This window comes from Leucopleurus acutus (genome assembly GCF_964270905.1).
Source record: "Leucopleurus acutus genome assembly, chromosome: 3".
In the NCBI taxonomy this organism is placed as follows: Eukaryota; Metazoa; Chordata; class Mammalia; order Artiodactyla; family Delphinidae; genus Leucopleurus; species Leucopleurus acutus.
Window position 1 is genome coordinate 161,906,751 of NC_139145.1, and position 14,675 is coordinate 161,921,425.

At 42.7% G+C, this 14,675-nt stretch overlaps 1 protein-coding gene and 1 long non-coding RNA gene across 3 annotated transcripts in view; one reads left to right on the forward strand and one right to left on the reverse strand.

The window, feature by feature from the left end:
• Positions 1-14,675, forward strand: part of MYO10 (myosin X) — a 218,403-nt gene that overhangs the window by 38,120 nt on the left and 165,608 nt on the right. The window contains 1 exon segment of the mRNA XM_082836186.1: positions 11,108-11,206. Within this exon segment, the coding sequence (XP_082692312.1) occupies positions 11,108-11,206 (99 nt within the window).
• LOC309959730 overlaps positions 820-14,675 on the reverse strand; it is a 29,897-nt gene continuing 16,041 nt past the window's right edge. The window contains exons 1-2 of one of the 2 annotated variants that reach the window (XR_014326093.1): positions 10,653-10,707; positions 820-916 (exon numbers count right to left, since the gene is read on the reverse strand). This is a non-coding gene — a long non-coding RNA (uncharacterized lncRNA). Of the gene's footprint in view, positions 917-10,652; positions 10,708-14,675 lie in introns of those variants that run through there. The other variant, XR_014326092.1, reaches the window with a different exon arrangement.

A 14,675-nucleotide genomic window follows, 5' to 3' on the forward strand; every position in this document is an offset into this window, starting at 1 on the left:
GAAAACATCTTGTGATGTTCTTTTATTGTCCCTTCTGTTCTATATCTCCTACTGTTTCCACTAAAAGGAAGAATGGAATGCAGTTCTGAAGGCTTTTGTTTTGTGTCCCTTAGAGAGGATTTCCAGTAGTTTTTGAGAGTTCTTAGAACAGTTGTCTTCATTTTATAAAGTCTGCAAGGCCCATTCCCATTTACCTGCTTCTCTTCCTTCTCTTATTCTTCTGCTCCTCCTGTTACCTAATTCCTTTCTTCAGAAGAAAGACTATATAGGAAGAGAGTATTAGAACAGGCATAGTTTTACCTCTAACATATAAATGGTTTAGAGCAGGAACGGTTTTATATACTGGTGAATCTTTTCAGAGTGCCTGGTACGTACGTAGTAGGGAGCTCAAAAGATGCTTGCGGAAAGCTGGCCGGGTGGGTGGGTGGATGGATTTATGGGTGAAGTGACTTATAGATTGACTAGATTTTAGGTGTGTTGGCTCATTCTTTGGGTCCATTTTCTGTTTTCTTTTAAACACATATGTGTTGGCTGTGTGATGATTGGTTAACTAAGAGATGGAATAATTCGTTTTTTGTTCCTTGGATTGTCACATTCCTACACTGTCTGAGATTGTCTCAGCGGCTTGGAGATGTCTCGTTTCTTTCAGTGTCAAATTGTTTCTGGGATTATTTCTAGTCACTGTAGTTTGAAAGAAAAACTGAAAAGCTGTTTGGAGGAGTTGTGAGGAAGGTAGAGAAAATTAGAATATAAAGCCGGGATGGAATCAGTTGGCAAGTTGGAACCCCATAATCAGGGGAATAAACTTTCTTTTAAAATTTATTTATTTATTTGTTTTTATTTATTTATTTTTGGCTGTGTTGGGTCTTCGTCACTGCACGCGGGCTTTCTCTAGTTGTGGTGAGCGGGGGCTACTCTTCGTTGTGGCGCACGGGCTTCTCATCGCGGTGGCTTCTCTTGTTGCGGAGCATGGGCTCTGGGCGCGCGGGCTTCAGCAGTTGTGGCACGTGGGCTCAACAGTTGTGGCTCGCGGGCTCTAGAGCGCAGGCTCAGTAGTTGTGGCTCACGGGCTTAGTTGCTCCGCGGCATGTGGGATCTTCCCGGACCAGGGCTCAAACCCATGTCCCCTGCATTGGCAGGTGGATTCTTAACCACTGCGCCTCCAGGGAAGTCCGAATAAACTCTTTAAAGAATTACAAGTTCATAAATAAGGTGTCTTGCCCGTTAGCATAATTTGTTTTTGTTTTGATTGGGAGCGGGGGATACCAATGTGTCTTTGTATCTTCACCTGGGCAACAATGAACAAAGATTAGTTTATTGTTGGCAAAATCTTTTACTGTTTTCTTTTTTCTGCCTTTCCACCTCCTACTGCTCATGTACTCTTCATGTTATTTTCTGCATGGAAGCTACAGCTCATAGTGGTGACAGAGTTTGACCTTACGGGCGGACAGCGGGAAAGAATATGGTTGCCACACGATCCTTCTCACTGGGAACTCTCCAGGGGCACGGGACAGATTGTGAACTTTATAGTATTGAATGTAGGCAGTCTCAGTTTACAACCATACTGTTTTTTATGTGTTGATGGTTAGGTGTTTGGGACATGACACATCTTCCTCTGGGAATAGTGCTATAAATGATCTTTAGGCCCATAGGCAGGCCCAAGAAATGATGTTGCCGCTGATGATGACGCAGCTGACAGCTACAAGCGCGTTTCAGCTACAGAGAGCTGGAATATATTCCTTATATATATTTAAAAAAAGCGGTGCCTTTAAAGACTTCCCTAGGCCAGTCTGGGGAGTTAACGCCACACTTCTCACACAGTCTTTGGGAGTGTTTGTGTGGGAGGGGTTATGTCTATGAGTTCTGAAGATGAGTGTCAGCAATACATTTTCCCCTGGAATTTCATGGTGGCATCAGCTCTGATGGGTGTAGAACAGTTGTTCTTGGCGTTGCCTATTATAGAAAACAAACACCATCGCTGTTCCATAACCACAGTGAAATGGTACAAACTTGGGATCCTTACGCCACATGCTTCTGACATTCCGGGCTGTGTGCTCACAGCCTCCTGTCATTACTTTTCCCTCCTCAGCAGTTGGTGCTGGGCTCGCACTACCTGAATTCTGCATCCTTTGAGCACTGAGCCTGAAACCGCCCAAGTTCCCCTGGGCGCCAAGCAGTCCAGGGCTCTTTGGCATCTGAGACAGTTGTGCAGAAAGGAGTGCCAGCCTCAGGTCTGAAGCCTCACAGTCACGAGGAGGAAGTGAGTCAGGGGATCACTCAGCCTCGGCGGCCCCATGCTCTGCCTGCTGCGTGGCGAGGAATGCACAGACCACCCGCTGCAGTAGGGATGCTGGGGACGGTGGCTGCCCAGCTGCTTCACTTTTTCCAGGTCCCCTCTCGAGGGGTGGCTGTCTCTGCAGGGGAGATGCCTTGGGCTCCACCTTTTCCTTTCATTTCTAAGTTTGTCTCCAGCTAGCAATGCTCCTTTGTCCCCACTGCTCGTGTTCACGCTGTGTTTTTCATACTCACTCTGTACGCGTGATGATGCTTCACTTTGTTCTCACCTGCACCGTTTCCAAACATTCTGACAAGTTGTGCATTGAGGTTTTGCAAGGACTTGGGGTTGAAATCTCCCCTGAGGTGAAAGAGCACAGGGTTTGGAGAGGTTTCGTCTCTGCAGTTCCAGCTGTCTGCATAAAAACATTGTTAGTTCTAAACATGAAAAGTACATTTAAAAAAACCCAAAACAGCACAGTGGAAAGAGAGGAGAAAAAGGAGAGAGTCCCCCTAGTACTGCCGTCCAGCCGTCTGCCTCAGAGACCTCCTTCCTTCTGCTCGTCAGATGTTTTGAATCACATTGTACAGGCCCCTCCCTTCCCTGTGTAAGCACCCAGCCAAGGTCACCGGAAATTAGATCTGCCCCAGGTAGACCGTGTCTGGGCTGATCCTACTTTGGGAGGTTGTGGAAATTGCTAGAATTGAGACAGTGGAGTCTGCTTTCAGTTAATGGGTTTGAAAACTCCTTTAATTTGGCTGTGGCTCTAGAACTTTCTGTTACTCTAGACCAGTGGTTCCCAACTAGGACAGTCATCTCTGCTCAGCAAAAAACTACCTCACCCAAAATGTCAGTAGTGATGTGGTGGAAGAACCTATGTTAGGACTCTGTATGTTATAAATGCCCTGTGTCCTTTGAGGTGGATTTGAGTGATAAGGATTGGAAAAAAATAGCATCTGTTCAGTTGATGAAAAGGTGTTCCTACTTCCAACAACAACAAAAATGACTATAAAAGAGGAAAGATCTCACTTACATGGGAACATTTCCCCCACAAAACCCCCGCCCCCCGAACTCATAGATGGAACAGATTAGTGGTTGCCAGACGTAGGGGGTGGGGGAATTGGGTGAGGGGGGTCAAATGGTACAAACTTGCAGATATAAAATAAATCCTGGGGACCTAATGGGCAGCATGGTGACTAGGGTTAATAATACCGTATGGTATATTTGCTACTCTCTTAGCAAAGAGAGTAGATCTTAAAAGTTCTCATAGGGCTTCCCTGGTGGCGCAGTAGTTGAGAGTCCGCCTGCCGATGCAGGGGACACGGCTTCGTGCCCCGGTCCGGGAAGATCCCACATTGCCGCGGAAAGGCTGGGCCCGTGAGCCACGGCCGTTGAGCCTGCGCGTCCGGAGCCTGTGCTCCGCAACGGGAGAGGCCACAACAGTGAGAGGCCCACGTACCGACAAAAAAAAAAGTTCTCATAAGAAAAAAAGAATTAACTATGTGCGGTGATGGATGTTGACTAGATTTACTGTGTTGATCACTTCTCAGTATATACAGATATCAAATCATTATGTTGTACACCTGGAACTAGTATGTTACATGTCAGTTACACCTCAGTTTTTAAAATACTGTTTAAATCCTTGTACTAACACATTTTACCCACATCTCGTTTCTGGAATTCAGTATCTTCAAGACCAGGGACCCCCATGTCCCAGCCTGTTACATTAGACATCTTCTAAGCCAGGTTACTTCTTTACTAAGTCATTGCCAGCAAAAGAGGAGAACTTTCTTTTGGCTGATTAACTTACTGCAGATTTAAATAACCATATTAATCTTTCCATTACAAATCTATTTGACCTCTTTGTCTTTAAAAAAAAAAAGAAGAGCAGATCTCATTTCAGGAGCAGTTTGTTACTTTATGGTGTAGGTTGTTAGACTCCTGAACCATGGTACTCAATGTGGGCCAAGTAAGCAGTTGTGGGAGAAAAATAAGTGCAGTGCCCCGTTCTGGGTCTAAGACTGAGTTGTGTGTTTGGCTAAAGAATGTTCTCTTTTCTGTGAATCTGTAATTAGAACATGCCACACAGCATGGTATTTAAAGTCCATCATCATTATCTCTTTTTAGGGTTGTTTTCCTACCTTATTTTTAAACTCATTTTTTTCAAAGTTCAGGGAAGAGAATCATTCTTAAAATCGGAAGAGAAATGTAATAGTTTAAAAGAAAAAAAACTATTTTTTAAAAATGGGGCAACAGTAAGTTGAATCTATGGTAGAAGTTTTATCTTCTTAAATGAGGATCAGTAAACTTTCTGTGTAAAGGGCCAGAAGGTAAATATTTTAGGCTTTGCAGAGCTACGTCGTGTTTCCGTGGTAGCAGGGAGGAGATGGGTACAACTTCTTGCCCAAGGAGGTACTGCAGTCACACACAGTTGGCCGGGGATTTATGATAATCTCCCAGGGAGGGGGACCAGTGATTGAGACAGGGACGCCCTCTACCACAGCCTCACCTGGAGATGAGTTCGGACATGTCTCCTTGTAGCCTTGTAGTCTCCGAGGCCCCCTGTCTACCTAATGAAGAGCGGAGAACTTAATGAACCCAACACCCATCTTCAGAGTTTCAACACAGCTCTTCCATGCAGTCATTATGGCTGTGTGTGTGTGTTTCTTGATACTGCAGTTGCTCGGTTATAGAGACATGATTGGGTTTTTCCCATTATGGAGTGGTTAAGAATGTTCATGTACCATTGAGAAGCACATTTTTTTAAATGATTTGCAATGACCAAGGTATAATTACATACAATAAAATCCACCCGTTGTAGATTCACGGTTGAGTGGATTTTAGTGCATTTATACAGTTGTGCAGCATCAGCACAGTCCAGTTTTAGAGGAGTTCCATCGACCCCCCAGAGTTCCTTTGTCCACGTGCAGGCAGCGTGCCCACCCCGACACCTAGCTCTGGGCATCTCTTCATCTAGTTTCTGCATCGATGGATTTGCCCCTTCTCTACTTTTTTGTGTGTAGCTTCTTTCACTTAGCATAATGTTTTTGAGATTCATCCTTGTTGGTGATTCTGTGATTTGTTTCTTATTACTAAGACTTGTGTAGATTTATCGCATTTTGTTTCTGAACCAGTTGATGGACATCTGAGTGTGCGGACAAAAAAATGTTGCCCGCCATTCCCGTAAAAAAGTGAACGTCCCCACCATCAGCCACTGCAGTCGCCCCCAGCGGTGCCCCCTGAGGGGAATTCAGGATGGAGAAAAATAGGATCTTGACCCTAGATAGTTAAGATGCATATCTAAGGAATAATTTCAATGAGCCCAGACTCTTGCATCTTCCCACACATAGGAAAACACTACAATCATTAACTTGAGATCTTGGGTTTTGTGCTTAGCAGTCATCTTTTGATGTTTGACCACTTTTTTTTTTTTTTTTTCCCAGCACAAACCCTATATATCCTGGCTCCTCCCTTACCTGTTTGCAACTGTTAACTCGGAACTGTCTGGGAGGCTGGCTCCCAGGCTGTAGTCCTCCATAAGGTCCCCGAATAAAACGTAACTTGCAACATTTAGGTTGTGCACGTTTTTTCTGTCGACAAGTGATCTCTAGTATATGGCTATTATGAATAATGCCGCTACGAATGTTTGCTTACAAGGCTTTTTAGAATTTTTTTTTTTTTCAGAAGGTAGATATCTGGGAGTTGAATTCTTGGGACATACGGTGAGATTATGTTTTGATTTTTAAGAAACCACCAAACCGTTTTCCAAGGTGGATATAACATTTTATATCACTGCCAGTTTCTCCACATTGTCACCAGCACTTGGTATGGTCAGTCTTTTCTTTATTAGAGCCAGGAAATCATTTGTTGGCAATGGAAACCTTATTTTTGAAGGGATGGTATTACTCGCCGCCTTATAGGATTGCTCTAAAGATCAAAGAGATGGGAATTTTCTGTGCAAGTGCTTTGTCTTGTAAAACTATTACTGCTGATTATGTGCAGAAAAAGTTTTTAGAAGTTGAATTTAACACATATCTGTCTCAGATTAAGATGAAAACGTCCCAAGTTTTAATAAAACATCTATTTTATGATCAAACTTGTTCCAGCTACTTTTAAAGGCATATCTTTGCTCCAATTGTGAGTTTTCTCCATCAGCTAGGAGCTTTCTCCATATGCCTGCATTGTACATTAAATTATCAGTCTTATTTAACAGTGAGAGAATATAATGGTTTGCATATGGTGGGCACATTTTTCTTCCCCACTCAAACTTGGATGGTCTGGTAAATGTCTTTCTGTGATTTCGTTTTCAGATGCTTGTGGGTGGCCTCTTTCCTGGACCTGGGCATATGTGTTCTATTCTAATGGAATGGAAGCAGAAAGTTTGGGGGATGAGAGAAACCACCCAGAACAACCTATGTAAAAATATCCATTTCACCAGTTTTACTTTGCAGTTCTGATTCTATGAAAATTGGCTGTTTAAACTTTTTCAAAGAACAAAGGGAGTGTTTCGAATGCATTTCCCTTCCTATCTGGGGAAGATACCGCTGTAGGTTTAGGAAAACTGGCCCGTGGGGCTCTAGATTTGAAATCTGGGCTGGATTTTGTAAAACTTGTTTATTAGCAGCTCTTCACACCTCTTGAGAAAGACCTTTGGACTAAGGAGGTTGAGCTGTGTGTTTGTTCATGTAGGAAGGACTGTGTCAACAAGGGCTTGGTCATACTTTCAAATGAGAAGGTGAAAAGAACAAGAAAACTCAAGTAAAAGAAACTGCATGCAGTGTACCCCCTGGGAGTTGGGAGGTTTATATTAATTCTGGTGACAGTTTATATTAATTCAGTAATGTTTCATAACATAATGTTTATTCATACTAAATAGACAGTTTTGATACTTGGTCAACAGGGACATGAAATCCTTTTTGATCAAAGCAAAGCAGATGATGGTCATAGCAAACAAAGCTTTGGATTCAGGATTCTGGGTTGGAGGTCCACTGTGAATTATTTTATGGTTTTACCTAATGAGTAAAAGTTTTTACCTTATGAGTTTGAAAATTCCCATTTAAGTGAGTGTGTGTGTGTGTGTATGAGTGTACATGGAGGTATTTGGAAGCTTTCAGTGTTGCGGTCTTTGACATGTGAATTTTAAAAAGAATGAAAAAGTAGTTCAGGCACTTGGAAGTCTCTTTCTAGAACATTACAAATACTGCAGTTTTGGTGTGGAATGATATTTGAAAGAGAGCAGTCTTAGAAATGCCTGTAGTAAACGTCCTTTTTGGAAAGGAGCTGTTTGCTAATAAAGAAATCGGGACTGACAAACAGTCGTGTCCTTCTTTCTGGACGTTACCTGTGTCTTAGCCCAAAGTGGGAATCGGAGGTCTGTGACTGACCTGTGCAGGCATGGCAACTCGGCCGTGTTGGTGTTACGTGTGTTCTTTAAATAAGACAGTTCAGGGTTTATAGAGAAACACTTCATACTCATTTTTGATGCTCTTTTCCATCTTTATCATGGAGAATTTCAACCCCTCTACGGAGGGAGGGTTGAAGAAGTTTGGAGTTAACAACTTAAAATTCCCACAATAAAGAGAAAGGGGATACCCATGTGGAGGTCCTTGTATAGAGTTGTAGCGGGGATGCTGGGAGAGTCACAGAACTCGTAAGGGAAACAGGAGCCGGTGCCATTTTAACCTTGGGCTCCAGCCACCTTGATCTTGGCAGAAACGCTTGTGGAACCTCATGCACATGTGGCCCTGCCTCTGGGTCCCCCTCCTTCCAGAGCCCCAAGGTCTAGCTTGCTGACCCCAAATGCTTTCATGGAACTCAAGGGTGACTTACGAGGGATCCTGAGTCACAGTGCTGACAACAAACGTTTTAGGTCCTGGCTGGTGTATTTTAAGCAGGATCAACATTGGCACTGAGGGAGTAACTTGTAAGTTGGATTTTTATATATTAAATTTTCCCTTTTAGAAGGAGTTGTGTGTGATAACTGAACACTTAAAGGGACCTTTGTGTGTTAGTTGTTGACTGACCTATTAGCGCATTTTATTTATTTCTGAATTACTTTAAGGAGACAGTGTGATGTGTGGAAAGAGCATGGAATTAGGAATTGGAAAGATTTGAGACCTGGCTTGGTCACCAGCTGTATGACATTAGGTAAGGACTTAAGCTCTGAACTTCAGTTTCGGGGCAGGGATTCCTTTCTTACCAAAGATTAGGTTAGCATTAGTATTATTGAGGCTCTTAGCATGTGACTGTGACACCTCATGGGCACTCCATTACTGGAAGCTACTATTTACACTATTAGTAACACAACTTAAAGTAGCATAAAGTGATGAGTATACTTAGTTTACTTTTATATTGCCTTCCCCCTGCCATCTCTCTGTGTTGAGAGTGACAATAGCCCCTTAAACTAGAAGTTGAATGTATAACCAATATATTTTTAATATTTCACTTAACATTTCAAATCAAAACAGAAATTAGGTCTTCCCTGGTGGCGCAGTGGTTGGGAGTCCACCTGCCGATGCAGGGGACACGGGTTCATGCCCCGGTCCAGGAGGATCCCACATGCCGCGGAGCGGCTGGGCCCGTGAGCCATGGCCACTGAGCCTGTGCGTCCGGAGCCTGAGCTCCGCAACAGGAGAGGCCACAGCAGTGAGAGGCCTGCGTACAGCAAAAAAAACCAGAAATTAAGCAGATCAATGAAATGAGGTTGAAAGTTCTAGAAAAGAAGTTTATGTGCTATTTCAAGTGATAATTTTGGTATTAAATTTCCACTCTTTCATTTTTGTTGGAGTTGATGAAATTGTTGAGCAGAGTAGAAATAACATAATGAGATACTAAAGCGATTTCAGCACATAGGGTATACATAAGTCATAAAGGTAATTCTCTTTTAAAAATAAGTATTTGTTTATTGAAGTATAGTTGATTTAGAATATTGTGTTAGTTGCAGGTGTATAGCGTAGTGATTTACTAGTTTTGCAGACTATATTCCATTATAGGTTAATGGATATTATGTAAGATAATGGATATGATTCCCTGTGCTATAGAGTATATCCTTGTTGCTTATCTATTTTATGTATAATAGTTTGTATTTGTTAATCCCATACCCCTAATTTGTCCCTCTTCCCTCCCTTTGGTAACCACTAGTTTGTTTTCTGTATCTGTGAGTCTGTTCCTGTTTTGCATATACATTCATTTGTGTTATTTTTTTAGATTCCACATATAAGTGATATCATACAGTATTTGTCTTTCTCTGTCTTACTTCACTAAGCATAATTTATCTAGGTCCATCCACGTTGCTGCAAATGGCAGTATTTCATTATTGTTTATGGATGAGTAATTTTCACATACACACACACACACACACATACACGCATCTTCTTTATCCAGTTGTCTGTTGATGGGCACTTGGGTTGCTTCCCTGTCTGGCTGTTGTAAATAGTGCTGCTGTGAACACTAGGGTAAGTGTTTCTTTTGGAACTAATGTTTTTGTTTTTTCTGGATATATACCCAGGAGTGGAATTGCTGGATCATGTGGTAGTTCAACTTTTAGTTTTTTAAGGAACCTCCGTACTGTTTGCATAGTGGCTGCACCAATTTACATTCCCATCACCATGTACAAGAATTCCCATAAAGATAACTCTTTATAATTTGATCAGTGAACACCCAATAATTTCTTCAAACTTTTTTTTTATCACTTGTCCTTGAAAACAAACAGTTTTCATGTTGTGAAATCAAAGAAAGAGGAAATTCAGCATTGAAACGCTAAGTATTGTGGTTGTCATTTTATTTGCCCAGTGGAGAAATAAAAAAGGGAAATGAAATCAATGCCAAAAAATTGTGCCCCAGGTTAAAACAGTAGGATCTGGAAGTTGTTATCTGTTGGGATATCATTGCAAACTTTGCGGTGCATTTGGTGTCTGGTGGAATCCTACCAAAATTCACACCAGTGGATTGGGTTGTGATATTTACTAAAAAATCATCCCTCTCTTGGAGAGTCTAGTTGACATGTGGATTTCGTCCAAGTAGGAAGTCAGTGGAGTGTCCTGATGCCCTCCAAGTGGGCAAGTGCATGGGGCTTGGACCCGGGAAGATGGAGCCTGAAGGTCCCAAAGAGTTCTTGACTTGGGGTGAAGCAGTGTGGTGACCTGGTTAAACTTGTGGTTTCTGGATGTGTGATGCTGGGCAAGTTTCTTTACCTCTAGGCCTCCACTTCTGCATCTGTAAAATGGGATGATAATGGTGCTTGCCTTAAAGCGTGTATGTGAAGATATAATCCATATAAATCAATTGCATTTTAATTAATTTAATTTTTTGGTTTTGGCTGTGTTGGGTCTTCATTGCTGCAGGCGGGCTTCCTCTGTTTGCGGCGAGCGGGGGCTACTGTTCGTTGCAGTGCACGGGCTTCTCATTGCGGTGGCTTCTCTTGTTGCGGAGCACAGGCTCTAGGCACGCAGGCTCGGTAGTTGTGGCGCACGGGCTCAGTTGCTCCGCGGCGTGTGGGATCTTCCCAGACCAGGGCTCGAACCCGTGTCCCCTGCATTGGCAGGTGGATTCTTAACTACTGCGCCACCAGGGAAGTCCCTCAGTTGCATTTTAGTACTATTTTCTCTGTCCTTTCTCTGTCTGGTGGGACGCTGTCTCAGTCACACTTGTACACGTGTAAGGCTGTGGGTGATGCTTTCTTTGAAGATTCATTCCTTGCTTATTTGAGAAAGATGTTTGCTTTTCAAAAGGTGATTTTTAAGGAATGTAGTAGTCATAGTAATTTTAAGAGTGGTGTTTTGCCACAAAAGGCAATCCAAACTCATAGTTAAATCCTGCTTGTTTTGTTTACAGGGAACACGGGTCTGGCTGAGAGAAAATGGCCAGCATTTTCCAAGTACCGTAAATTCCTGTGCAGAGGGCGTCATTGTCTTCCGGACGGACTATGGTCAGGTGAGCAGAGTCCCTGCAGCTTCGTGACATCCGTGTTCTGCTTCCTCGGGTGACCCTACGTAAGGGCACGTGTGCTTATTGTCCTCGCCCTTCATACCTTAAACATCTTTTCTAAGTGATACAACAGAATCCCAAAAGGAATGTGTAATGCACACCTCGAGTGTGTGAGCGACACAATAAAAAATTCTCCCAAATCGAAATCAAAGTGTTCTAACTAGTACTGGACAGAAGAGCACCACACTTGGCTGGTTTCCTTCCTGGGGATCAAGAAGAATCAGAAGTATAGGGTGCAAGCAATTTGAGAAAAAGTTCAAATATATCAATATTTCCCGATTGGTTTCATGACCACGTTCCCTTAAAATTCGTCAACTTTCCTAGTGTTGGAACTACTGGCCTGCCAGTGAGACTGTAGCAGTGTCCTGGTCCCTGTAAGGACAGGATGCACCAAACCACCTAACCTGAGCCTCTTCATCCACCTTGTGAAGCAACTGAAGAAGCTCCTTCTGTTTGTGGGAACCACTGCTCCAGGGTCCCTATTCTTCAGTGTAAAACAAGTGAAAAGCCATATCACTGAAAACAAATACCTGAATCCAGAAACTGGCCTACTGCTTATATTTGGACAATGGTGAAAGGAGCCCAGTTTCTCCATTTTATAAGGAAACCAATTAAAACATTTTTAAATTGAAATATAGTTAATTTACAATGTTGTGTTAGTTTCAGGTGTATAGCACAGTGATTCAGTTATATAGAAATTTTTTTTTCAGATTCTTTTCCATTATAGGTTATTACAAGATATTGAGTAGAGTTCGTTGTGCTACACAGTAGGTCCTTGTCGGTTACCTATCTTATATATAGTCGTGTGTGTCTTTAATCCCAAGGAATTTTAGTTTTAGAAATGGGTACCTCCCACAGAGACATATATTAAAATTGAAGACATAAAGGACTAAAATGACATCATATGCCAGTATTTCAAACTCTCAGTTGCTGAATTTTGTTTGCAAGTTGTGTTGAGAACAAAATCTTCAAGGTCAGTGTTGTATAGTTTGCGGCTGATGGGCTCCTTGGTTATCAAAACCTTGAGCAGAGATGATCCTCTTGGTGGTACATTCCTCATTTCTTGGATTAATAAGCAGTGATGTTTCTGGGCTATTTTGCAATTCCTCAGTTACTTTTTCATCCGAGAGTCTTGAATGGTGCTTCAGTATTTGTCTCTTGGTGAAGGTATAGCTGTGATGTGCAATGGAGAGAGGGGGGTGGTGGGTGCAGGGAGAGGGGAGCAAAGAGACCACTGGGAATCCAGTGTCTCCCAGTCACTGATGCCCCGTCTGGTCTCTTTCCCATCAGGTTCTCGGGTAGTGTGATGTGACCTGTAAAACTAAGGACCAAGTGACCCGGCCAGCGTTTTTCTGTCTTGCCTTAACTCCTCCCCTCTTGCCATCTCACTTTCCCCAGATGAGAATTCAGTTTCTTTCAGGCCTTGTACATACTTTTCAAGATGATAATAAAAAAGGGAAAACAATATTTAAACCGTGTACCTGACTTGACAGAACTTAATGGGGAATTCTTTTCTTTTTTTGTCGACTTATTATTTTGTTTGTTTGTTTGTTTTTGTCCCCATAACTATTTTTATTACATTACAATAATTAGGTCTACTTATGTTTTAATCCCAAAGATACTTTACTTTTTTCCCCTTTTTTTCCTCTTAAGAAAAATTGTGATAAAAACCACATAACGTTAAAATTCCCATCTTAACCACGTTGAAATGTATAGTTCAGTAGTGTTAAGTCCGTTCCCGTTGTCAGGCAGTAGATCTCTAGAACTTTTTCATCTTGTAATACTGAGACTCTGTACCTAGCAAACGCTTAATTCCCCATCTCACCTCCCCCAGCACTTGGTAACCACCTTTCTACTTTCTGTCTCTATGATTGTGACTCCTTTAGATACTTATACGAGTGGAATCATAACAGCATTTGTCCTTTTCTGTTACTGGCTTATTTTGCTTAACGGAGTGTCTTGGAGATTCTGAGGATGCTTTCTGTTCCTATCAAACTTCGCTTTGCTCCGCAGAGGTATCACAGCAATTCTAGCAGCCTGTTAGTGCTACTTACTGTTGGTGTCGCGTGGTCAGCAGTCTGTGTCCTGTGACACCATTGCCAGCTGGTCAATGGGCAGCCCTCCATGAGGCATGGAAAGGGTTGGTCAGGTCAGCAATTCTCTTCCTTCTTGATGGTACTTACGGATTATGGCTTTAGAAAGAACTAAACCAGAAAAGCATATACTTAAACGTGGAAACAACTCCCAAATTTGACTTCGAGTCTTCAATCGGTCATCAAATTCTTGGTCTTACACTGTCCGCTCTGTCATTCCCAAGTATGACAACTGTAATTAGCTTGGCGACCCATGTAGGAAATACAGGGTTTAAAATGTGACAAAAGTGAGGCAGGTTGGAAAGACATGGATCAGGAGCTGGCAGTGGCCAGAAGACTTTTGTTTCTCTCTTTTCTGACCTACTCCTTCCTCTCTTGACATTACAGATTCCCTGTGGAACATACAGGCGTAGCCACCAAGGGTTAGAAGTTCATTACCTGGTTCTGGTCCCCAGGACAGACACACCTGCTGTTTATCTGATACAGATTTCTGAAGGAATCAGGGTCAGAGATGTAGAGCATGACCTTGTCCTGATCAAACCCGTGGTAACTTTTCAAAGTATGGGCTAATTTCAGCCCAATTTGGTATGTTGTTAAAGGGTGTTAGGATATTGGTGTTTCTACAGAAAGGGAGTGGGGAGTTTTTGAATGGGTTTTAGTTTGGGAAGATGAAAAAGTTCTGAAGATGCATCATGGTGATGGCTGCACAACAATGTGAATGTGCTTGATGCCACTGAACTGTACACTTAAAATTTGCCATTGTCATCCTTTTTATGTCAGTGTGTACATCTTACCACAGTAGAAAAAAAAAGATATCAGTGTTTGAGGTCAAATGGTAACGGGTAAAAGCTGTCAAGTGGGTATTGTTCTGTATCTTTATAAACAGTTCTAGTACAATTTTTATGTTACCAAAATAGGACTGCTCAGAATCTGTGAACAGCTTCCAAGCTATTAGTTGAATTTCCCTTTGGTTTACTGTACAGGGGTCACCTGGGGGTCTCGTTTCGGATGCAGATTCTGATGGGCAGGTCTGGGCTGGGGGCTGAGAGTCTGCATTTCTCACCAGCCACCTGGTGGTATGGATACTGCGGGTCCGTGTTTGAGTCGGAGAACTGCCTTAGGGTCCTAGTTACTACAGTGAAGAGCAGGAAGTACTCTCAACCCCCTGCGGACCACCGTGCTACTGTTGCGGACGAAGCAAACGTAAGGAAAAGAGCTTGAGGCAGCGGTGGAAAATTTTCCCTAGGCCCTGAGAAGCTTTCCCTTCCTCTGTGTGCATTCCGTCCCTCCCCCCACCCCACCCCCAATTCCAGCCGTCATTT